General features: G+C 38.5%; 1 protein-coding gene across 1 annotated transcript in view; it reads right to left on the minus strand.

Annotated features, from left to right (window-relative positions):
• The window catches only part of LOC139732582 (uncharacterized), a gene marked incomplete at its 5' end in the record, with an annotated part of 130,299 nt that overhangs the window by 98,314 nt on the left and 4,161 nt on the right, over positions 1-27,824 (minus strand). The window contains 11 exon segments of the mRNA XM_071643435.1: positions 1,805-1,921; positions 2,545-2,640; positions 6,499-6,656; positions 7,151-7,293; positions 8,101-8,353; positions 8,996-9,254; positions 9,930-10,022; positions 10,909-11,225; positions 14,263-14,589; positions 16,096-16,293; positions 17,930-18,090. Coding sequence (XP_071499536.1) covers positions 1,805-1,921; positions 2,545-2,640; positions 6,499-6,656; positions 7,151-7,293; positions 8,101-8,353; positions 8,996-9,254; positions 9,930-10,022; positions 10,909-11,225; positions 14,263-14,589; positions 16,096-16,293; positions 17,930-18,090 — 2,122 coding nt within the window.

Below are 27,824 nucleotides of genomic sequence, written 5' to 3' on the forward strand. Positions count from 1 at the left end.
CAGCAGAGTTTCCTACCTAATGAGGTGAAGTGTTCAAGATGGTATAAATGAAAAATGATAAATGTCATAGTGTACAGTGTACATGTATATATACTCTGTATCAAAGTGATATACATGTAATATGTTCCTACAAATGGCACAATATATCTATGTAATATGTATTCTACTTTACACCATCTAAACATTCAATCTAAGGCAAGTATCATAAAAGTGTGTGATTAATCATGAAACTGATGTCAACAGTAACTCAATTTATAGTAAATGTAAGAGTAATCTCTTCAGCGTGACAAAGAGAAATGAATAATTTATAAAACATGTACATTTTAATTACTGCCAATTCATTACACATTGTCAAATCATGTAGTTGAACATGAATGTCATCTATTTCAACTCTTTTGTATTGGGCTTTGCATATAGTGTCATATGAGTAAAATCTCATTACAGTACAAATACAAGAATGTTACATCGTAAGAACATCAACGAATAAGCCATTACAATACACAATTTGTAAAACTTTAACAATGCACAACACTGCCACACGATAATATCCACTGACATGTACAATGTACAAGATACTATCAACATTTGAAACAAACAAGTGTACTTCAAGAACTCACAATTTTACCAACAATATACACGTATGTACAACAAACAATACTTCTGTCATCATAAATCTTCAACAAAACGATTACTGTGCACACAGCACGGATGCATGCTCATGCAGCTATTCAAATAAATGTTGTCTTAACAACTATCGGTATTCTACAATACAACACATCCCAACCTGGCATCCGTAATAACTGGGCACCTTTGGGAAATGATACACACACTGAAGAAACAAATCACACAAATTCATTATGAATCACAAACCTTCTAAGAACCAACATGCACTTAAACTCTGAGACAGAAAGTCAGCATTATACTCAAAGTATGGGGTAGAACATGCAAACTGTAAATTGTAGTAAAAGATACGATGTAATGTACAAACAATCAGAGCAGTTGTTCTGCTGAGAAACAACAGCAACTACTACAAATGTACTTTTATATCTTTTTTTTTTAAAGAATGTACATTGTATACAAACATACATTGTACAATGTAGTTTACAGGCAATGGACTACCCTGCATTTTAAAACAAACTTTGAGGAACAAACAACATCAAACATGAACAACTGTACTCATACTGTGGCCTACGTTTGATATGCCCAACCTTCTAACACCGTATGAAACAGCTACTACACAGAATATTAACATCACTGACATCTACCACGAGTTTCCTCTACTCCCGCTATTACAGTACACACATCACGCCATGCAATAAACATGCCATACTGTGACATCTCAAACTGAACATGTGTTCAATTGTGGAATTGGAATATCCATCCAAGGTTTCATTTGAGCAAAGAAGAACATCACATTGTTTCATGTGAAGTAATTGAAAAAACAACAAGACACATTTACATTTTATATTTTCTGTGTCTGGAGCTCTGATTAATGAAGTTTGGCCTGATTCTGCAAACTTTGACATTTTGATGTATTTGATATATTTTGATATTTTTATGGTGACAAATGATTCAGATACAGTTGTACAAGTAGTTAGGGAGAATTTAAATCCAGCATTTATTCATACTATCATAATCCCATCTATCGAGTTCCTTGTTCCTTTTCACCCCAAATCTGTTCAGCTTTTACGATGTCACAGCCTTTCTTGCATGCAAACACAGAATCTAGTCATGTTGAAGTGCATAAGGGCACTAGCCGTGCTCACAGCCTGTCGACTCTACGCCCTTCTGCCTCTCAACTGACCATCTACATCTCACTCTCACACACCGAATCAGGGACGTCCAAATCTTGAGAGGATTTCCTCTCTCGGAATCGGATCTCTTTCTCCAGGCGACTCTCAAATGGAGAGATTTTGGAATCCTGTGATGAGGTCAAAGGTCAGGTTAACAGTACATACATCTCTGACGAATATCGCATCCATACAGAAAAGGCTTGAATTTACTTATATCATGGGGAGAAAAAAAGAAAATCAAAGGGGGGGGGGGGTAATTTAGTTAATCTTAAACCGTAGGAACAATGAACAAAGCCCATGATAAGCAATGCCTTTTATACTACAGTACAACATAATGCACAAATTTTTAATCTTCTCAAGACAGCTGAAATCACAAGAAATCAATGTGAACTGTCAGTTTATATTCTGATCCACATGTGTATGAAATTATTATCTACCCTCTGAAGGGTAGGAGAATGTCTGTCTTCAAAAGCTCAAATAAACTTGTTTTTTTTAACCACATTTTGCATAACATCAATTAAGACTTTATGACTTCAACAATGATACATATGCCCTGTGTGACACTGTGATATTGGAATATTTATTTGCTCAATTTGTTGCACCATAGATCCTTCAATCATGAAAAAAAAATTATTATTGTACATTGTATTATCATTTTCATCAAATTTTTGATGGACAACTGATAGCACAAGAGCAACGCCAGGCACTTTTTATAATCAGGGATTGGCACAGGCAGACGTGACGTGCGTACCTGGTCATGGATAGGACCTTTGCGAGGTGTTGCGTCTTGTTCACGGAGCTCCACTTCTCGCATCAGCCGTCTCTCGAATGGCGACAACTTGGGCGTCTGAGGGACAGAGCAAGTTACTCTTCAAATATCTCCCCTCCTCTTGTCTTTTTGTCTCCTCAACAACAATGTATCTCTCTTTTATAAGACAAGTAGCTTTTCAGTTCATAGATCATATCATATACAGCATCTCCTGTCTGTTTGAAGTGATGCTTTGTTTTGTTTTGTTTTTCAACTTTGATTACCAATACAGTAACAGAGTTGTACAATGCTTGTATTAAAGAATTATATGTGTACACACACTGAAAACTGCCTTGAAAATCTTAAATTAATGTTGAAACTTGCTAAACCTCTATTCATATTGATGAAATGCATGGCTCATATGATAATCTATAATTCCTCTATGCCCTCAATATGATCCAAAATCATTTGAGGAGTTAACTAATCATATGCATGCATTATAGAGGAAAATTTCAAAAGTCCTCAAGGAACTTGAGCAACACATGATTCACAAAGAAATTTTGGCTATACTGTCATGGATTATTATATTCTTCCACAAAAAATGTCAGCACTTGAAAGAGAGAGAAAAAAAATATTGTTACTCCAATTATCCCACTTTGCCTCAATCTTTTCAATCTTTTCAACTCTCATAACAATTTATTATAGTCAGTTAAGAAACTTTAGTGTGGTGCCCATAACATAGAACTGAACACCTAACCATTGTTACCATTTGCACAGACAAGGAACAAGAAATAAAGACATACAGTGTATGACTTAGTGTCATAAATGCAGAGAAGTCAACATTCACTCTGAAAAAAAATCAGAGGGATTTCCAAATAGTAAATAGGGAACTTGTGTTATGAATGCACCTTAATGGGCAAAAGCAATTCCTATATCAGGTTTATTTTTTTTTATATATATTCCTTTTTTTCTATATCTACTGTAGATATGAAATAACATGTTTCCAGGAAGCCTCCTACACTGTACAATATCAGGGAGACTTTTACAGCTCTGTAAACAACAACCTAACATAAATCTTATTCCCCATTGAACAATATATTCCATTATTCCCATGAAGGAGGCTACAATGGCATTCAACACATTATTCTTTGAATCATAATTATCCAAAATATGGATGGCAATCACTTGCATGGAAGAGACATTCCTGCTGTTACACAAACACATATGAAAAGTCAATTATGGTGAATGGGTAGAAAATCCTAGATTATATGCATGTGTATCAGTTTATATTTAAATGATTGATGATTCATGCAAATAATCTACAATGTATGTGTACAATATACAAGAGGCTGTGCATATCATAAATATATACATCAAACTGTTATGAAAAAATACACACACATTTGTATGGACACAACACTTGCTCAAAACTGAAAGACATGGTAAAGATGCATGGGCATGCAAGATACACTCATACAAAGTATGCAGTAAAAACACAATGTGAGGACATCAAAGTAAAACACACACATAATGCTACCCTAGGATATACAGTGTAGTTAAAGAGAAGGCTTCAAAAATATTCAAGTTCTGGAATGTGGTAAATAATCTTGATGCCCAGGCCTGATAAAGATGTCATGATTCTTGGGCATAAATGCAATTCCTGTGATAATTTTAAGCCTACTGCTTCAAAATCTGAACTTCATTTAGCACAAGATGAATATCTTTAATATTTTTGTAATCCTTTTCAGCAATTGAACTGCATAATGTAATACATGTAAAACATACCATTAACAAGTCTACCACTTTACCACATTGTCAAAATTACATCCTGTTGACTGGTTCTCTTCAAATTTTAAATTCTCTCACAAAAATGAAACCAATATCATTTTGAAGTGATACATTTCTCATATACTTTATATATCGAAGCATTTGACATTATTCAAGTACAAGACAAAAAGAAAAGTCAACAAGATGATATGGTTTTGATAATATTGCTTCATACTCCAACGAAGACCTTCACTAGGGAAACCATTAGCTCTTTTCCAGTGACTGAATTCATGAATTGGCAAATTGATGAACATAATGATGCACAAGACAGTGGTTTTGATTACTCAAGACACAAACGAGAGACGAGGGAGCTCAAGGCAATGTCTACGACGACCAATGATGACGATGACTATGGTGAGGGTGGAGGGAGACTGATACCTTGCAGTCGAGGGGGGCGTGAACGTCGCTATGGCGACGGAGTCGCTCGCGGTACTCCACCTCCTGCTGGAGTCTTTGCTGAAACGGTGACAGACTTGGCCGTCGCTGGGGCATGCTCTACACGATGTCAACATCGACATCGACAATGACATGCCATTGGAATTGGGTTTTGGAGAGGGAGTGAGCAAAGCGTACGGGCACAGGCATACACCATTATATTTTTGTTTTTGCTTTTTGTGGGAGGGGAGTTGTGATAGCAGGCAGAAATTTAGCAAATACAAAGCATGATAAGAAATAAACAAAAATCAGGCATGGTAAACAATGGGCTGCAATTATCTTAGATGCTGAATTTATCCTTCTGTCTCCTAGTTCCTCCTAACCCTCCCCCCTTCTATAAGAGAAGTTAAAAAAAAATTTAAAAAAAAACTCTAATCAGCATGATGATTATGCAGTATGCTAGTCACACGATGGCCTACAAATATAGCCAGAAAAACAAAGGGGAAAAAAGGATATCTTCACATGGCCATCAGAGGGCATCATAAAGCTTATATCAGCATCAATTGACAGAACCAAATCTCTTCTTCTTTTTTTTTTGCCTTCTCCTGTTATCATGGCTGTTTTACACATCAAATCTGATGAAAACTATACAGCCTACATCCCTCTTTAACACACCAAATTCCTTGGTCACTTCCATGCATGATTTTGACACATGAAGAATACATAATATCTCTTTTTCAAACACAAAGCAAAGCATGACTGTTACTGATTCAAACCCTTGCATCAAATTGGCATAAGTGGTCATTCTATGTATATGGCTGCCATGCATAAATCCACAATGCAATGAACTAGGGCAAGCAATGAGCAGGCATTCTTAACATTTGTGACACACCATGCATGTGACCTACCATCATATTTTGTCCTACTTTTGTACCTCAAATTCATCAAAATGTGGATTATAATTTCACTGAGACAACTTAATGCCATTATGCATCACTAAATATAGCATCTACAAGTACATGTACATGTACTTGACAGGGCCAGACTACTGGTTTGTTGTAGTTCTGGTCTAGTATTCCATTTTGTTTTCATTTTGTTTTGTTTTATTTTGTTCTTATGGCATAAAGCACTGCATGAGAGGACAAAGTTATTGTTTGGAAGGTAACTACATTGAATGTTAACTCTCCCCACCCACCAAAGTTTTTTGCTCCATCAGAAAAAAAAAAAGTTCTCATTTTTCTTATCATCTGGAAGATGTATTTACAAGCTTGTAGTATGTGAATATTATCTGCTGTATGTTTCACCAGCAGTAACCTTCCAATTGCACTTTGAGAAAAATCACCTTTGAATTTCTTCAGATCCGGTCTGAATGCATTACTACATATTCAGGTTTTCCTGAGACTAAGGGGCTACATCGTTGTGAGATGACGCAGAAGCAATATGAATTAAACAGCAGCATGTATCTACATTTGATCATTCCTAATCCATACAATATGTACGTGTACACGTACACTTGTTTCTCCCTGTTTAAAAATCCACCAGTCTGAATCACACTTTGTCACATGCTTTTCAGCCTTACAATAGGCCAACCTCAAGTGATGTTTGGTGAAAAAATATCAATTACGAAACTGAATCAAATAAAGCCGTTTGTCATTCTATTCACACTGTAATATTTTTCTTCTTGGGTGAAGAACACATGATGTATTAAGGTAAAAAGTCTGAATGGTAGACAGAAATATTGGGTGTGGCACTTACATCATTGGCAGTCTGGAAGGTGGCCTGGGAGGGGGTAATCTTGCCCCCCTTTTGCTGCACCTTCTCCTCGAGCTCCTTGTTAACGACATCCTTCTTCTTCTTTGCCTTTTCAATCGCCTGCTGCTCGGCGTACTCCTGTGCCCAGTGGTCATACTCGGCTGAGTAGAAAGAAAAAAGAAGATTGGTCAAAATTGATGATACACTTTTGTAAATCTTTTTAACCCTTTACATCGATATACCCATGCACTTTAATAGCTTAACTTGCCAAACTTTTTCATCAGCATTCAGTAATGTATCCAAAATTGGCGTACAATTCTTTTAAGTGTGAAGTTAGCAAGCCCTGACAGGTGTAGCAATGTGCCTCAGTCAGACATGAAGGCTTTGGTGACTCACAAGAGGGATTAGGGGGATCAGATAATCTCTATTCACTGACCATTAGTCTCCTTTTTAAGCTTTAAACGTACAGGCTGTACCACAGTTTGAGTTCAAAACTAACATGAACAACAGTATACATGTACATGTAGAAAAAGAACTAAAAACAATCTTTTAATTGTCAACTCCTATTCCATGCCAATATTTTCATCATGTAATTATCGACATACATGTACAGTTTCTTTTAAGCTTCACTCTGACTACCCCAGGGTTTTCTCACCTGGATTGAGAATGGCGGCAGTAACAAAGACCTGCCCCGCCTTGCTCTTGGCGACACAGGTGTACTCTCCTTTGTCTTCATGGAGGAGCATGGTGATGTCTAGCGTGGCCATGCCAGTGGCTTCGTCATACTTGATCAAAAATCTGCAGAGAGGGACGAGGCAAAAGAAGAAAAGGGGGGCTCCAAATGAATGAGGTAGCTGGATCAAAGGAAAGAAGGTATGCCATGACATTGTGGTTTACATGAGTGTTAGGAAAGTATGCCTCTTTCATGTACAATACTTCTGTCTACCACAAAAATGCGTCACTAGAGATTCTCTTGTAGTCAGTATACTGTCTTTTACAGTACTCTCAGATCAAAATGAGGATAAAATGTTTTTGCACAGACTTTGAGCAATGTGAGTACAACTTTTTCTGCAGTCATATACAAGTATTTCCGCCTCTTTAGTTGTCTTTATCGCCTTATCTACAATAAATACAGTATGTCTATTTATCCATCTCCTTGCGTTAGTACAATTGGCATATACATTTTATGTGACTGTATCACTACACTCATATCTCTATCTCCCTCTCTCTTCAAGTAACATACAGTAGCCACATGTTTTCCATATTTCCACAATATACCTTCAAATCATCAAAGTACATAAATTTTGTATATACACAATAAGGCTGTACATACACTGTAAACACATCTTTTTTACATGCATCTACGTGTACAAGTGAATTGAAATGTGAACAGATTGATGCATAATTTTAATCATAACTTTCTCTCTCTTTGACAATTTCTCTTTTCTTTTCTTTTCTCTAATGCCACTAAACTTTCTTATTCTTTAATGTAAGTCAGAGATCTCTGAAACTTTGAAAGTGAGGGGGGGAATAAAAAGAGGAAGAAAAAAAGCAAGAAATGAAGGAAACTTTCTGATGTTTTGCTCAGAGAAACATCTCCTTTACCTGTATCCGCTCTCAAGGGGCTTGCCGTGTCTCAGCCAGGTGATCTTTGGGGCGGGGTTGCCCTTCACTTGGCAGGAGAGGCGGCAGCGGGATCCCTCCGAGAACCGGACGGGCAGGAGGGGTTTGACGAACTCGGGCGGTCCGACGGGGCCTGAGGTGACAGGCTTCTTTTTCAGGGCCTCGTCGTCACCGTTGATGGCGTTTTGCTGCGGAGTAGATCGGGTTTGAGGAGCTCCAGGTATGGGTGCTCCAGCTAATATCATTAAAAATAGGAGGCAGAATATAAACATAAAAATAATGTACTTCATGTATTCTTCATCGACATATATTCCACTTTTGGATTAAATTAGCATTTCATTATTTTGCCCATTACTCTTTCCTTCTATGATATCATCTCATCACAGCACTGAGTTCACTGATAGCGTTTTGGTGACAATTGGTCTCTTTAAGTCAGAAATGTTTTCATCAAAAAAACAGCAGGGATCTTCTTTCTGGAAGATATGTTTTTCGTCGAAATTACTTGATTATAACCGACAAGCATTGTTAAGTTGCTGCCTTGCATTTCAAACCACACCACAATAGCACTACCACCCCTCTCTCTTAAAGAAATGATCATTTAAATGGCCCACTGAAAACTGAACTCATACAGATACACTTGTACAAAAAGAGACATTTTATTTTGATTTCCTTTATTGTCCCTTTAAACATTACATGGTTTTATTTCCCCTTAAGCTCAGCAAGTGGATGTAGAGTGTATCTGCTCTCACCATCAATCATTGGTGATTATTTACCTTATTGTATAACACTGTCCTACTACATCCTGGAAGGGAGACGAATTCAATTTTTTCTCTCTCTCTTTAAAGATGTAGGGTAAAAACATTTGGAGGTCACTTACGTTGAACACGAACGTTACAGGAGGTAGATTTCATGCCGGCACTATTGGATGCAGAACAGGCGAACTGGCCGGCGTCGTCGAAGAAGATCTCGGGGATCGTCAAGGAGCAGACTCCGTCCTTGAACGCAATCTCAAAGTCTATCGAGGGTTGGACGAGGGCGCCCTCGCGGTACCACTTGACTTCGGGCTGCGGCTGGCCCTTGACGATGCATTCCAGCCGTACTTTGTCGCCCTCTTTGGCATTGATGTCAGAAAGTGTCTGGAGACAAGAAGAAAAAATTTCAACAAAAACGTGGTTACAAAGAATGCTCAGACTGTACTATGTATTCACTGTATATTTCACAGTGTTTTCATTTTTGCAAATTTCAAGAGTCGACCAACATTCGCAAAATCAACAGCCCACAAAAATATTGCTTCCTGAGACAGAAATGCATTGTATTGCTGCAATACATTGCCTTCATGGTGGGTAACTGCCATCTTTTCTCTTGAGAAGGGACAGCAATATTTTATTATTCTGTGAAAATGGTTCTCTTTTGCGAATTTAACTGCACACAAAATTGTCTTGAAAGTCACAATTTACGTAAAATGATATCTGCGAAATCTGCGCCATAGTACCCTGTGAAGGGCAATGCAAGTACACGTGTACATGAATTAGGTCCTTTGAATTTGAGGTTCTGGTGATAAGTTACCATGTGGCAGCTCTTCTACAAACAATGATAAAATGGGATATAAACATTTGTACAATCTATACAGCTTCTAACCAATGTAATACAAAAATGTCTAAACAACACAACATCATGACAAAATCTACAAATGCATTGAGACATACAGTGTATCAGCAGCACTTTCTGGTCTATCACCATCATCATGAATCACCCAGCATCTCTAAGATGTCTCTGCATCTTTTTTTTTTCTGTTGCCATGGCAACCTTACCTTAGTGAAGACAGGAGCAGACGTAACAGGTGGTGGTGGTGGTGCTGTTGGTTTTGGTGCTGCTTGCGTCGGCTCAGCCATCTTCACTTCGATCTAGCAAGAGGAAGAGGAACATTCTCAAGGATATTTGAAAATAACAAGTGAAAATCAAGTGAAAAAGACAAACAGCTTAGAGAGTAGAACTTAAATCATTCATATGCCCACAGCAAATGCCTGTTTGATGTAACTGAGTAGCCTCTGCACACATGTTGTCACAGGCTTCAATATCACAGAATAACACTCCATTTATTCAAATATCTATCCTGCATGGAATTTATATCAAATGTGATATTTGATCACAATTTGCAACACTGGCATATCCATACAGTTTGCATTATTTTCGTGTGGTCTTTTGGATTTACTTTGTAACCATCGTCAAATGAAGAACTTACAAATTGTAACTGCTTACAAGCAAGCTCCCACATGGCCTACATGTTCATGTACAATGTAAGTCCCATACGAAGGACTGGGTCTTGAGGATAATTAATGTGTATACACTAAGGGCACAACTGGTGCTTCTGGCAGACTGCAGCGGACTTCTCATTGACAGCTACACGTACATGTACATGTACAATTGTAGCTCATTTTCCATAATTTAAGCATGCAGAGTTATATACGTATATCAATTATCCCTACTTATAGAAACAACTCACTTCCATGCTCCTACACCTTTGTATAAACCATAACAGGGCAATTACCCCTACGGAAAATACTTCCAGCTAAATGCTGGTTGGTGATAAGGTTAGGGTAAAGGTTAGGGTAAAGATTTGGGTTAGGTTTAGGGTTAGAATTTTGGTTAGGGTTAGGATTAGGTTCAGAATTAGGATAAGGGTTAGGGTCAGGGGAAGGGTCTGGGGTAATTGTCCAGGGGGTAATTGCCCTAGAACCCCCATAAACTAATGAGTAAATTCCTGACATGCAAGTGCTGCCATGTGTATACCGTTTGTGCTTGTGGTGGTTGTTTCTCTTGAGTTGGTTTCGCAGGTATCTTCACTTGAACTTTGACTTGTTGCTGCTGTTGCTGTGGTGGTGGTGGTGTTGGTTTCGCTTCGGGTTGTTGTGGTGGTGGTGGTGGCTGTTGCTTCTCTGCTTGCTGCTGTTGCTGCTGCACCTTGGGCTCAGAGGAGGGTGGTGGAACCTCCTGAGCCTTGGGCTTGGCTTGTTGCGGCGGTTGTTGTTGCTGCTGTTGTGGTGGTGGTGGCTGTTGTTGCTGCTGCTCTTGCTGTTGTGGCTTTACCTCCTCGGCAGGCGCAGCACCTATGTGATGGAAGGACATGGAACACCCAAAGGCAGTCAATATAAATGTATATGTGCTCCAGCATGTTCTTATTAATGTGTAAGTGTGTGTACTAATATGTGAACACACAACTTGACATTTGCATATGTAAATGACACCTAAAAAAGTTTTGTATGAATGAATGCTGAAGCACACAGTGAGAAGAAAGAACTGCAAAAGGGAGAAATGAGGTGAGTATGAGTGTATATCATGTATATCAAGATAAAAAATCTCATTCAATTGCAGAAGGTAAAAGAGTCATCATTAATCACATGGATTCAAGTAAATGTAAACTTGTACAACAGATGGTATTTCACAATAAATGGATTGACTTTATACTGTATACAAATGTGCATGACTCAAATCAGTACAGTTTGTAGCATCGATGCTTCCATACTTTTTGTTTTAATCAACAAATGCTTATAAAAGCAACACAATCTATTTCCTTTCAAAATAAACAAAATGGAATGTTTTATGAATGCTAATTACGTGGAACAAAAATATGTTCATATTGTACTCCGTGTTCATATTTCTGCAATGCATACTCTTGTGCATGAAAGAAAACATACTTGAGTGAAGTCATGACTGGTAGCATGGATTGAACGAAGTATGTCACATGACCACAATCTAAAGATGGATCATTGATGAAGATGTGTATCAAACTGTCTGGTTACCACATATCATGATTGCTAGCCAATCTCAGACAACAGTCCAGGAACCCACTTCAAACTTGTACCAAGTTTTGCTACAAACATTTACATGTACAAGAAACTACTACACAGAAGATTGACTTCCTTTATAAAAAGTCTAAATGTATACATTTAGTTTTGTTCACTTTATCAAGCATTCACTTAAAAAGCTGTCATTACATTACACATACAATACAGGTTTCTTACTGTAATCATCAATACAATTCTTGTTGCTAATTTTCTTCAACCAAAATGTCTTTTCTTCTGCGAAACACAGTATTTTACACTGCCATTGAATCGTCTTGTACATGAAATTCTGTGGCATTTAAAGAGCAACATCATTAAAACCACAAAGTCATATACTCATTTTAAGTCATTCAAATTACTGTAAACACACACACACATGTAGACTATCTACTCAGCTACTCTAATTCTGGACTGAAGGGTAGAGAGATAATCTACATCATGCAATCTGCTTGAAACTGGCTGCTTACTACAAATTATTTAAGCTTCTTCGAAAAGAAAAGTAATGAACTTTCACTGCACTGCACAATCTTCCTCATTTTTGCCGTAAAGCGTAAAAATAAAAGACATTCTTTGCCAGTCAAAGCCAAGTTCCCAGCAAGAGGCTACTATTCAACATGGGCATTATTGCAAATTCTATAACTACTTTCTAAAATCATACTGACACAAAGCTTGGCTAGTTTTGCAGCTGCAATGGGGTTTGCGTACACCCTATTTTTGACAGAAGCAATATTTGTCACAAAGTTTCTTTCAAGGTCTCTCCATTAACACAGGGGTGGTAGCATATTCACGTACATGTACCTACTATATATTGCTCAACCAGAAATGTAGTAATAGGTCCCATGAAAAATTAATAATCATATTGTAATTCTTTACTGATAGCACCTTGACTGTACATTAAATCTGTTTACATTAATATAAGCTTGTTGTTTGATGGTCATTATAATGACAAATGAATAACAAAGATCAGCATTTCTTTCTTTCAATCTTTATCAAATGACATCAAAAGTGAGATGAGTCTTTCGCTATTGGTCTGAATTTTCAATAAAGGTATTTAATTTTGATTGTCTTGGACAGATATTTTGGGGATAGACACCAAATTTGAGAAACCAAGATTGGCTGCATCTTACTCTATGCTTCTCACACTGACCACACTGACCACAGCATGATTAAAGATGACACTTGGGGGAATAAATGACTGATGTGAATTTGAAGCAAAATTTTAGAAAATTTGAAGATTTCTGAAATGAGAGGTCACATATGGGGTAAGACAGACATTTTTAGGCAAAGCACGACAAAGTGATTATTTCAGAGAGGTGGGAAACCACAAAAACTTTGTAAGAAATGGGGGGGGGGGGGGGGTGAGAAAAGCAATGAGACTGAAACAGTGCCAGGTTCTGACAGCTCCCAAGGGGTAATGGTAGAAAAGGTGTAGATGACTGTAGCACTTCCTTGGCTATGGAAGGAAAGATAAAGGGGGTTATATATTAGGCCTGAAGACATTTTTGCATTAGACGCAGAAATGGCACCATGACCATAATGGTATGACAGAGGTGTTTGACGATGAATCTTTGTGAAGTTTCATAACAACAGTTTGACGTGTCGAAGACGAGTCCCGAGTATACTCGGGCAGGTGTCCATGGGAAATGGGTGTTGCAGTTCATCCCCAATGGGTTAATTTCATAGATTTGATTTACTCTTCTAATCAGGTGACACACTGAGCATCACAGCATGGTGTCAATGATATCTGTTTCAAACTTTCTGTTTAGTATGACTTGCATGACCATCTGGCTCTTTCAATGACAAATATTTCATCAACAAGTTCTGTGCATAGTGGCAGTAGCAGGGATGTCATAAGTGTACTGACATGAATGTGTACACGTAGGTGTATATATGATAAGGTGTAGCTGTGGAATGAATGGTCATGGCGCATTCCAACTATAAAGCAAGCAATAAATACATACATGTAGAGGTAACTATAGTCTAACAACCAAACAACTCCAGACCCCAGACATATCTCCTGCACACATGCTCCAGCGAAGGAAAATGAGACACAATCTCCAGCAAACATGGACAGGAAGATGTACATCCATCCGAAGCCAAGCTGTAAGAATATCATGCACAATGAATATATCACCAGGGCTAGACATTTGGAATGCAAGTCAGGAAGTCAAGGGATGCAAGAGAGAGAAAGAGGGGTGTATTGAGCTTGCTGAGTTGGGAGGTTGCGATGGTGGATGCGGTTTAGTGGAGAGGTGAAGATGAAGGTGCAGGCTTCGACGGAGAAGCGCCGTGGGGTGCGTACCGGACTTACTCCTGATGACAAGCACCGTCTGCGAGGTGGCCAGACCCACCGGGTTCTCGGCGCGGACCGAGTACTCGCCCGCATCCTCATCAAAGACTTCGGGAATGTTGAGGATGTAGCGGTCACCCTCTTCGGAGATCTGGATGTCGATGGAGTTCTCCAGTTTGTCGCCATTGTGGATCCACTGAACGCTCGGCTTTGGGGTGCCGGTGATCCGCACCTCAAACCGCACTGAGTCCCCCTCGGTTTTCTCTTGGCCGGTTAGGCCTTGGAGGAATTCAGGCGGTTTGGAGTCTCCTGGTTTAGAGTCTCCTGGTTTGGAGTCACCTGAAAACACAATCCCACAACCTTTTTTTGACTCTCTTCTCTAGGATACCAAATAAAACATGGACTACCTCACTCTGGCAAAGCAAACTGGCTCCACTACAGGAAACATGTCACAAATTTGCCACCACAGCTACAATGTACATTGTACCAATGTGAAAGTCTACATTAAACATATTGTAATCTTTGATCATATCGTATTGTGCTTGACACAGTCTGCTTTCAAGAGCAGAGAAGCTGGATCACAGCGTACCAATCTGTTTGTATATTCATAAGGACCTTAAACTGAGAAAATTCTAGGACAGATTTAAGTGTACTTCTGTATTCTTACGTAGGGCACCATTAACGACGCAATAACATACTGTATATGCCATATATTTCGTGAGTCTTAATTTTCACGAATCGAGACTTCCCGATGATTTCGGGAGTGGTTAAATTCGCGATCGTGGAGTCCTTTACTGAACGGAGAAATGTGTATGCATACGTCACATTCATATCAGGATCAGAGTCAATATTTTCGCGTTTTAAATTTCGCGTATAGCAGCCGACTCGCGAAATTCACGAAAATAAAAACCTCGAGAAATATTCGGCGTATACAGTATTGTGTGCCACTCTACTAACTGGGAGGAACATACAATGTACATTTACATTCCATGTTGATGACCTTTGTTAGAACCGAATAACACTAATTCTTTTGCTATTTCTGGATAGTAGCATTTCTTTCTTTTTTTTAATTAGTTTTGAAACACACATGTGATGATGAAATCATATCCAATTCAGGTAGTACCAGTAGTATGATTTTACCTTCAGAGTTGTTGGAAAAAAAAGGTTTTGATGGATATCAGAATGAACACTCTGTGTGAATCAATGTTACAGATTTTTCATATGTTGCATGTACACATACGTACTGTACAACATGTAGATAAACTAAACCTAATTCTGAACAGTTTGAAAGTCACCTGTATGCTGTGCAGATGGTTTGAAGTCTGTAATTATACATTTAAACCTGATACTGAATATTCTGCATGAGGATTTTACTCTTGAAATTCAACAAGCCTTTGTTTTACCATTGGCTGTATATGACACACACAGTCGCGGCATCCATGCCATACAAAATATCTCTTCTGAAGGGTCCATCCTCTTGGCAGATCTTGTCTAGAAAATCATATTCTTCGTTTTTACAGTGCAATAATAACAAGTTCTGGAGCTTAAATCTGTCAAGTGGTCAACATCACATACAAGAAAATAAATAACTTACGTCCAAACATCTTTGGCGAGTATTCTTTTGAGATGGAAAGTTATAATTAATGCTTTTCTTACAGCTTCTGAGCAAACTAGCCCACCACCCCACCCCACCCCACCCCCCAAAAAAGTACCAATTAACACTAAAAAGAGTTTCATTAAACATAAGAATGAAGTGATTCTGCAAAACAAGACTATATGAATAAGCCTGCCTTACCAAGGACAGAACTTACACCTTTTTTGTTTTTCAAATCGGCGCCAACATACCTTGGATCTGCAATGTGGCGGAGCACATTGCATTTCCTGTCTTATTTTCGGCGGTACACTTGTACTGGCCATCATCTTTGGCGGAGGTTTTGCTGATCTTCAGCGAACACTTGCCCTTCGCGAAGTTGATGTTGTACTTTGGCGAGCTCTTCAGCTCCTTCTCATCTTTGAACCATTTGATGGTCGGTTCGGGGTGACCTGTTAGGGAGGGGGGGGGAGGGGGAGGAGGGGGAGGAGGGGGGAGTAGTTAGGAGGAGGACAAAGAAGGGGGAGGAAGTTAGGAATAATTAAGGCACACACACAACCACTGGGATTGCAAGTGAGACTGCAGGTGGACATTTAAAGGTTAATGGACCCACGACTCAAGAGGGCGCTATTGCACAGACCCATGCTTACGCAACTGCCATGTTCCAAACATCTGCACACTTAAACTGATTCATGTGTTGAGTATGTCGTGAATCGTGAATGGTCGAAATAATGTCAATCTCAGTTCGTCACTTGATTTGGCTGTTGTTTCTGACTGTTTCCATCTACAGCATACAGATCCTCCAAAGAGATACACTGTAAAACGTGTAGATGGACATGTTGAAGTTTGCTTGCTACGTCTACACAACATTTGTACATGTAGCGGTAAAACTTGCATGTGAATCCATGTCACCAGAAGTTGACGGACTGCTGTGTAAGTACAGTACCAGACTAGATCCGGATCTACATAGATCGATCTGATTGGTCCAGTCCAACATGCACGTAGATGCATACTAATATCACATAGGTATGCAGTGAAGGACTATTGTACCTTAGCAAAAGGGAGCACACGCAATACGCCCTCTACTTTGATTGACGGTAATCTACGGTAGCTTGACATTGTCAAACTTCAAAATGAGGATGGCAGCAAGCATTAAGCTATTCAACAGCGCCCTCTTGAGTCCTGGGTCAGTGCCACTATAAGACAACTGCAAATCATCTTCTGGAAAATGTTTGTGATGAAATACAGCAGTTTGAGGAACTCGGGTAAGGCCACAGCATTGAACTCATTTCAAACAGCAATAAGAAAGAAAGAAAATTTTTAAAATGTGACAGTCATTTAATATAAAAGAGGGGAGTCTTGGTGCAGTGTACATAGCTTGCCTGAATACACATACATTCAGGTAGATCTTTGGGGGTAAATGACTCACTGCAAATATATATTGTCTCTAAAATCTAATGCTAATTGAGGTAAATACAATGATAGTGACTAACACATTGGCATATACCACATTGTACTAAATGTACAAGGTATAAATCAACCTACTTTTACAGACACCCATAAACATACACAAACACACACACAAAGTCAATAAATATTATCATACTTCATGATATAATTACTCCAGTTTTTCAAGTTATGTCAATAACTATCTTTTGAATCACAGCAGTATGGGGATCTGAGTAGGAACACAGCATTTCTCTCATTTCAAACAAATCAAATCTGTATGGCTCTATCGAAGGTGGCTGGGAAGGAGTCTAATACAAGTAAATCTTCTATAGGAAATTGTTCACAGCAAATATGAAATGTCTCTATATCTATTGCTGATCCAGTAGAATAATAACGATGACAACACATTACCATGTAACATTTCAATCTATATACAAGTAGATGTGCAGTTTGTATATACACGCGCACAAGCAGTCACTCTTTATAATGTAACTACTCTAAAATTATTCCAGTAAATGTCAGTAAAGATTTCTATACATCTGAAGATCAGGGCATGAGAAGGGGGTGGGTGTATAATGAGACACAGAAGACAATTAGTGGTCAGCAAATTTTAGTGTAGAATTTTTTTGAGAGACCAACCTTTGACCTCGGCCTGTAAGGTGGCTGCCTGGCCTTCCTTGACGGACACACTCTTCAAGGGCTGGGTGAACTTTGGCGCCTCCTCTTGGCCAATGCGCCCCCGACTCATGGCAGGGGTGTAGTACACGACCCTTGTGGTAGTGGTGGTGGTAGTTTCAATGCTGAGGTTCGAAGGAGAAAATGGAACATGAAGATGAGTACCTTAGAGATACCACCACAAAGTAGAATATAATGACTATAAGGTACGGCCAAGGATGTTTAATCTTCAAGCCATTAAGGACGAGTCCCGAGTATCCCGGGGCAGGTGACTATGGGAAATGCGTGTTGTAGCAATATCAGCTCGTCCTCAATGGGTTACAAGGAAAAAAAAAGTGAGCTGAGCAAGTGTTGTTTAACCCATTGCTCACAAAAATCTGGTCAGTTCTGCATACAGTCTAATGGCTAATTTGAAAAGTTTGTCTGAGTAAAGGAAGAGCTTAATGTCTTCATTACAGAACAATTTTAAACCAAATCAGAATTATGTATCCTCACTACCGGTACTCAGTTTGCTGAAGGGTTCCAAAGTAGATAAACAGATTTCAATCTGTGCCTGCAGCAAAACTCATGTTTGATTGATCGTCATAAATCACAATATCAAAAAATCAAGAGCATGGTTACAGATGAACTGTATACATTTGTAACATTGTATGTTTTCATGCTAGGCTTTTTTAGTATCTAGGGAATTTACACTATTAATGTTGATCACCCAGGGATGCATACTAACCTATTTTTTCTATTGGTCTGACAGACAGTTCGGTCCAGTAGTACCCACTTTTTCTGGTTTTTACTGGCCTATTCCTGAAAAAGTTACGGCTCCGACAGTGACCAATTTTTTTCTATTGGTCCGACAGACAGGTCGGACCAGTAGTACCCAGTTTTTCTAGTTTGTACTGGTCTATTCCTGAAAAAGTTACTTGTCCGACAGTGATTTTTACTGGTCAGGGACCGTCAGACCAGTGCCAGTGTGCAGCGTTGGATATACAACAGATAAACATGATGCTTAGCTGGACAGATGATCAACTATTGTAAAGTTTCCATGTAAAGATTCAAAAGGTATACTTTTGTAAATGAATTCTACTAAATTATCATCATCAACATCATCACTGTAAATATGTTTGTCACATCACTCACCATTAGCACTAGTATCTTCATCACTACATCAATACATGTTGACAATATCACCATTCACAATCATTACAACAGTCATCATCAAAATCAAAATCAATATTGTGTAAGTGTCCAAAAGACAATGATATGATTTGCAATCACGATAATCACCCTTACTTTGCTCACAATGTATCGGAAGAAAATGGAAGTGAAAGTTTCAATATACCACACTGATACATCTTATTTGATTTGATACAAATCTGTAAAACCAGAAATATTTGCGGCATGAAAAGATCCCAAATTGGCGGCGACGTCCTTTTTCAAGGCATTAAATTTTTGCGCACTGCCACTGGCATTCACTGCATTTTAGTGTACAAAAGAACTTTTGTGTGCATATTAATTTTGCGAATCTTTGCTCCTTGTAAAATTTGCTAAAATTTCATGCACGTCAAAATTTCTGGCTTTACAGCAATGCACTGGAGGGAATATTAGACTCAAGAATGTCTCACAGCTGTTTCTTTCTCTTTTCTTCTTGTGTGTCAACTTCATTAACATTCTTAAAGTACTTGATCAAGTGTATTTGTCATTATATATTTAGGTCAAAGCACACGTCAGGTTTACTTCAAAGTTCCTTCCCCTCTCCATCTTTCTCCCGTCTCTTTCTTTTTTCGACGCCCTGGAATTAATCTTTCGACAAATTACGACAGCTCTGAGTGATAGGTTTGCACACTCATGGATAGTTTAATTCTTGGAAGGCAATTAAAAATATAGCACATCTGGGTTACATATGTTTGCTCGACACAATTTCAACCTCTTGAAGTATCTTCTGTATTACCCCCCCCCCCCCAGGATATCGTAACATCCATCAGCTCAGCAGGTCATAATCCATATCATCCGCTGTGACGTTATTGGCCCCCATCAAACATTCCTGCATAGATGACGATTCCTTATCACAGCACCGATGATGTCATTCAAGTGGACCGTGTGATGATGACAAGAACAGAGCTGATGAGAGTAAAGCCCTTTGGGCATTGATCAGTAATTTGTGTTATAAAATTCATTCAGCATATGAAGTTATGCCACAATGACATGAGGAACATCAAAGATAAATATGGATTAGACAAGGTGCCCAACACATGTAGGTTTAGCTTTGGGAGCAGTGATTTAAAAAGTGTTCAAGATATCACATTTGATGTTCATGTGTAGGTCTGTTGTATCACAACACACCCTACTGTATAGATTTTTCACAATAAAGCCTAACATTTTGGAGATATCAATATTTTTCTCAATAAACCATAACTGCAGATGGTTTAGTCTGGAAACATGTTTATTATAATTATTGTTCACATTTAGTGTACTTAACAATACTTAACATCGATTATACAGATTCAAATTTTTACAGTGATTGTTTCTATCCCTAACTCACATTTTAGAACTATTTCAAACCACTAATGCTGGTTTTTTGTTTCACCTGCAAATGGTAAATGATGCCTCTTACCCCTCCTGCATTATGTTTACCAACTGGTACAGATGTCTGGGAAGTGTGTTATCGCTGATGAATGGAGATCATCTAACATCCCCAATCCCTAGCGTAGCACCATGGCCTTCCTGCTGGAGGCGCATTTCTAAGCCTGAGTGGGCTTGCTAATCGCCATTTAGGTCAAGCTAGGACAAATTAATGACTAAATTAACTCATTGAGGACGAGCCCTGAGTATGCTCGGGCAAGTGTCTATGGGAAATGCGTGTTGAAGCAAAATCAGCCCGTCCTCAACGGGTGAAGCTCAGATCCTGGGGTTAAGCTTTAACCAAAGGTGACTGTAATACTTAACACTGTTGTATTCTTTTCACATCAATTGCCCAAAGTGAGCTCCTTACATGTTTGATGAGCCTTTGGAATCAGCTTTGAATGTCTGCATGGTTTAAAGATTTTTTTCATAATACTGCCTTTGAACAAGTCTTTTTGGCTTTTAAAGCTGAGAAGTAGAATGCTTACACACTTCGTATTTTCAGTACTGCATACCATCCTTTCATGTACCAACTGCTTATATGAACTTAACTTTCAACTTAAACCTTAAAACTTAAACATAATCTCATAACTAATTTTAATTCAAATTAAGTGTGGTTGATTATCACACTTAATGGTCAAGGTCTAGCATTTCTTTGACAAAACTAACAACAAATGACCACACAACCAGGAGAAAACACTGCTACACAGGCCCAAAAAAATTCCTATCAGATTTGCCTTCTTAACCCATTGAGGACGAGTCCCGAGTATACTCGGGCAAGCATCTACTGTATGGGAAATGCATGTTGCAGCAAAATCAAACCATCCTCAATGGGTTAAGAGTCATATATTCTTCTTTTTTTTAATGACCATTCCATCCCTGGCGACTACTTTATCAATTCATAACGCAGCAATACATAGGTAGCCAATGAGGACTTTCCAGCTTTCTTCATTTTCTCAAAGAATAATGGCAAATAGAAAGCTTTAATTCACTACAAAGTGGTCAAGACACACACAAAAAAAAAAAAAACCCTGACCAACTCAACATGTCTGTTGCGGTATACAACGTGTCTCAGTGATGTCCAATGTATGGACAGTGTCATATGACATCAGAGGCCTGTTGCATAAAATGTAAAACCTGAGAAAAACTCCAGATAGTAAAAGCTGAAAACTCAGGTTAGTGTGATCCTACCACTGACTTCAACAGAGGAAAAAAAACTATGTTAGAGATTAACCTGAGTTTTCCTCAGGTGAAAATTTTTGAGCAACAGGTCCCAGATCTGCTCAACATATCTGGTACAGATACCATTGCACGTTAATGATTCAATCTTGATTTGAATTGATATGTTTTATGTGGCCATTAAAAAAAGCACTGAAAGCTAACAAAAGCAACCAACCAAGTCCCCTCAAAAGATATGGGCAATGAGAACAAAGTGCCTTGCCTCGGGGCACAACTGCCACAGCCAGGAGACTTGAACCTTGGACCTTGTCATCGATAGTCTGCAGTCTTAACCACTGAGTCACAATGCCATTACATCCAAGCATTTCTACTGTAGATGTGGAAATAGCAACATGCCCTGGGACCTTATGAACCCACACGCTGCCAACAATTTGACATTTCGGCCAGAGAATGGGGGTGGCCGAAGCTGGCAGCTGGCTAACAATCCTGGCATATTAGCAGAGTCACAGACACTAAAGGGGTGTATGCATGGCTTGTCCAACTGACTCATGCTACGAGTACCCAAAGAATGCCAGCCAATTTCTGCCAGTACAATGTACACTGTGCACTACACAGTCCATGCATCCCTCCCACTCACTGGATTCTGAAATACATTGTAAGTCTGTTCTGTTGTGGTTAGAATGAATATGGATCGGCATCTTTGAAATAAATGGTTAGAATGTTGCATACGGTTTAACATATACATGTAGAGTACCAAAGTGATGATGTCACAGTCTTTTGTTACAGCTTGGGTTTGAACCAGGAGCTTGCATACAAGTGTAAACACTTGGGCCAGGTGAGATTGTTCAGAAGCAGTTTCTATAGCAACAAATGCTAGAAATGACATCATACTTTGGTTCTTCATTGATTAGTTTAAAATAGATTTACAGAATGAATGGGTTGTAACCTACAAGAATAATGTATTTGGTGCTTTCAGTGTTAATTTTATCTTCTTTCAATATATACAAACACATTTCAATGCATATATCTGTTATACACCATGACTGTTGCTAATAGTAACCTAGAGAAACAGGTTCAAGGTGGACCAGAAGACTTTTTGTTCTACATCTGTATTTATTTTGTTGTTATCATATTACATTTGGTAATTATGATAAGAGTTGTATTAGATTGCAGTACTAGCATACAGTCACAAAAAGTGGCAGAAGTACAAGAAACCTTCTTAATATCCTATCAATATCTAAAAGAAAAAAAGAAGAAAAAAAAAACTCTATAATACATGAATATTCTTTTCAGAAACATACTTGTATTCACTTTACATGTATTTGTTGGTTAAATTATGGTGGTGAAATACACATGTAACTTATCACTAGTAGACAAAGAAAACTTAAGTATGTATTTTACAAAACAGATGAATAAAACAAAGGGAATGCAAGGAAGGAAAATTTGCTATTAAAGCCATCAGTTGGGGAACATTGCCTTCCTACACGGGTGTTATCTGAAGGTGTATAATGAAAGTGGTAACTTTTAAACAATTCTTCTTCTTTTTTCCACACTAAGGTGATTATAAGGAGGAATGAATAGTAATATGTTTCAATTGAAAAGTACATATTATTGGCCCTGAAACCAAATCTTTAATTTAAACTGTTTTTTCTTTTGTTTACACAGAACACTATAATAACAAAGTCAAGTAATCCAACCAGAACGGCTTTCCTACTTGTGAGGAACCATAATAATATTCAACTATACATTACAATGTAGATAAGGAAAGGCAAGCATTGTAAGAATGCATTATAAAGAGAGAGAGAAAAAAGGCAATCATATTTAAACAACAACCATCGTCTCAGATGGAAAATGAACAAACAAACAAACAAACAAACAAACAAACAGTCATGTAGAAAGAATCTCTGAAGGAAAACTAAATTGAAGAAGTATGACAGAGAAGTGGTGTGTTTAAGATAATTACATTGTATGTCAAGACTGTCAAGCCGGCAGACTATGGAGGTAACTAGCAATTAGTAACTGAATAGCATCTAATCTTCTACATAATGGTTACACAATGAACAGGATCTTGTAAGAACACAGTTCAGACAAGCTGGTCTCTTTCTCCCTCTCTCTCTCCTCCTCCTCTTTCCCTCTCTCTCCCTCTCTGTTTCTCTCTCCCCTGTGTCCTTATTGTCCACCAAAAGGGCAGGGCCTAATATGGGCATTGTAATACATTCCAATGGACTGCACCTGCTGTGCACAGTGTGTGTGTGTAGGAGGGAGTGGGTATAGGTTTAACGCACACTATGTCTACCGCAGCTCCATAGTGAGTGTGTACCGTGTGTGTGTGTGTACCCCTGTGTACTGTGCTTTTTGCTTGCGATAATGCACATGCATGGATGTGTACATCTGTGTGTGTGTGTGTGTATGAGATAAACTGCACAACTCGGGTCTCTGAAAATATATGTTTGTGTGTGTGTGTATGTGTGTGTTTTGTGTGTGTGATATCAATGTAACTCTCATGGGAAAAATTGTATATTTGTTTTGTTCATAAAATTCTTGTTATTCACGGAATGCCATAGAACCCAGCCAAGCTGCTTTAAGAAGTCCGTATTCTACAAAAAATGGAATTCCTTAACCCCCCAAAATGCATTACAAATTCCCTCTGTGTTGTGTGCAAGTATCATTCTTTTTGTGCATATGATGAAATACATATTTGTCTATCATCTGACTACACACTCAAGAGAACATTTTGCTCTTTGTTTACAGATTTTTGAGAACATTTAAAAGAGCCTTGTTATACATAATTCTAAAATATTAGATTACAGTTACAGTACCTCGCAAGAAACGGTGAAGGTTTCTTCTTTTTTTTTGTCCCTTTTCCTTTTGCACTAAATATTACAAAACACATCATACCTAGGGTTTTGGGGGGTTTTTAAGTCTACTTTTTTTTCAGTAAAACTGTCAGTATTCCTTTCCTATTTCCCCTACTACACGCATGTCAGCAGCTACCAGACCATTTGCACATTCCCTTCAAACCTCGTACACCAAACTTCATACCCCATCTTTACGAGAGGCAGACCAGGCAGTACTAAAAGTAGACTGCATTCTCAGATATTAAGCAATTAGCCTCAGCATGGGAGTCACCGTTTTACTGTCCCAGCCCCAGGTAGCTCAACTTTTAATACGTCTTTCACTTTCAAACCCTCAGCGGAGAGTTTTATTGAGAAAAACATCAAATTATGGTGAGCATAAATATTTCTTGTCATACAGAATTGTGAATACAATCACACCAGTCTTGTTAAGAGAGAAAAGAAGTAAGAAACTTCTCTTCTTTTTTAACTTCATATACAAGTCAAACTTCACTTTTTACAGGCCGCTTTTTCAGCTGTTATCAATAAATCCATTTTAAATTGAGTGTTTGACTGTACAAATAAAGGTCTCTTCAATATTTCAACAAGTATCTCTGTCTGACCATCTATAAAACTGATGGATTGTAATTGACATGTACGTAACTATGCAGAGAATATTTCCTATTTAATGACATTTCTTGCAAAAAAATATGTTTTAGTAAATTCGCATAAAATGAAAAATGAAGGTTTACAGCTTCTCAGACACCTAATACAATGACACAAATTTTGATCTGTCGAAACAAGCCACTGTAATGGGTGTAACAGTGGGACAATTTCAGTAGACAAATTATATTAGCTTTCATTCATCATGGGTACAGAGAGACTTCCAATACATTCCCCCAGTCTACATCGTTAATCTCTCTAAGGTGCTAAATAGTGTATAAATACATATATGGAACAGTTTGAGTAATCAAAGGTAATATGTAAGATATTCGATGTCAGAAATTAGTGATATATTGTACATCCTAACCGAGTCTTCTTCTTTTTTTATATAACAACAGAATGACAACCCACCATTACCCCCCACTAATGTTACTAGGAATTTTGGTGTATTCAGTAGAAGGGAGATTTATCAAAATTGGCATTTTTAATTAGACATCAATATCTGAACTGAATATCATGCTTCAATCATTACTTAACCTGTCTGCTACCAAATTCTCATATTCCCAAATGCTTTTGACATGAGTTGCTAGGGTTATGGCATACAGGCAAAGGGATGGGAGGATTAAGGTCTGAGACACACGTGCATGTATGTATGTGCTAATTGCCATGATCATATATCCACACTTTTATACTTCCTTTATAATTATATTGGAAATCCACAGTTCATCCACACTTCCTGTATACACACGAACAAACACATTCATTCACACAACAATTTTGACCGAAATTCCTACCGCTTTTATCCTGTCGATAGCTCTCGCTCCATCACGCAGTGCCGATTCAAATCGGCACGCGGACTCCCGAGTCCGGCACACGCAAAAAACACAAAGAACAAGAAATAATACTGTTGCTGTAGTTCCCAAAAACGATGAATGTTGCGCTGTTCTACACACAAAAATATGAGGAAAATCACTCCAAAATGTGGCTTTCTGATATGACGTCGGGTTGCCTTGCCCATACACCTATACCATGCTATGGTTACTATCACTCCCAGTGTGTCGGTAGATAATAAGAGACCAGCTCCCAACTTTGTTATCCTGAACGGCACACAGCAACAAGCGAGGATGGTTTGTCACTGAGGCTGCAAGTCACAAAATCAGCCGCCGCCGTTACAGATAATCGAAATAACAGACCCCCTCCATTAGGGGGGTGGGGTGGGGGGGATAGGAATAGATGTTACATACACCCCACACACCCTCACAAATCAGCACACACAAACGCACACACACATTAAACCATTTAACTTCATCAGACACTCACTTTCCACAGTGCGAGATCAGCTCAGCAAAAGTGTGCTAAACGCCCACAGAGGAAGGAGGAGGGGGTGGGGTGGGGAGAGAGAGGCATGCTGCAAGGGATTATGGGTAAACCTGGGGACTGCCTCCCAAATATGGCTAGCTTGGCTGTGATTGGTGGAAAGCTGCAAGGGTTTGGCAGCCCATGACATCATTGGCTCAAGATAGAGCGGAAGAAGTGGAGGAGCAAGAGTGTGTGTGAGAGAGGGAGAGAGAGATGGGCCCTGGTGTTAGAGTACTAGATGGATGGATGGATGGATCTAGGAGCATGATGCAGACCGGTTCAAAAAAGTATTGTGTGCTACTTTAACTGGTTAGCAATTTTTCTCATAAATTCAGCATACACAGACAGACCCAAGACTGCTGGAAAAGTTTATAACTTTTGTAACTGAACATTTACTTCCTATCATTATTGATCAGATTCTACTTCAACTTTCTTCTGTTTTAAATAAATAATGAAATGAGATGACATATTACCAAGAGGTGTACTATGGTCAATAATACTTCATATTTTACCCGTAATATGGTCAATAATACTTCATATTTTATCCGTAATATGGTCAATAATACTTCATATTTTACCTATCACTCTAGAATACATCTAGTATTTATGCAATGATCCTCCATATAATATACACTGTACAATTTGTATTTTTAAAAGGTTCAGGCCAGTTTTCAGTAATGTACACATTTCCATAGTCAAACATAAAGTTCAACATATTGCTCAAGTCTATTACATGGTCTAGAAGATTTATATAGCTACTGTATAGTTTTCTCTCTTGGGTTTTGTTTTGTGTTGTTTCATTCGTTTGCTTTTATCTTAGTTTAAAGGATCCTGTAGCAATAATCCTGTGGATTATGAAAGAGGTATGACACTGTCACATTAACTCGGCTCTGACAATAAATATGAAGTCTGCACACAAAGACCATCATATCTCATTGGTTTACAAGTCATGGTAATGTTATAGCCAATCTGGAATACGATTCACTGATATTACCTGTCACAGACAATCAGACCATCGCGACTCACACCGGTCAGACAACCACACTACTGATTCTGATTTGTCCCTGACACATCACGTCCAGTTAATTAAAGTAACTAGCAAAACAAATTCCCTCATGCGTAGGCACATTCGCACACCACGCTCATGCATGGACCATCTCTGGGTTAGACAAATACAATCTTAACCATACTCCTCCCACTTATTCATA

Source organism: Diadema antillarum, unplaced genomic scaffold, assembly GCF_040938485.1.
Source record: "Diadema antillarum isolate AM-2024a unplaced genomic scaffold, OU_Dant_1.0 seq00000437_RagTag, whole genome shotgun sequence".
NCBI classification, from domain to species: Eukaryota; Metazoa; Echinodermata; class Echinoidea; order Diadematoida; family Diadematidae; genus Diadema; species Diadema antillarum.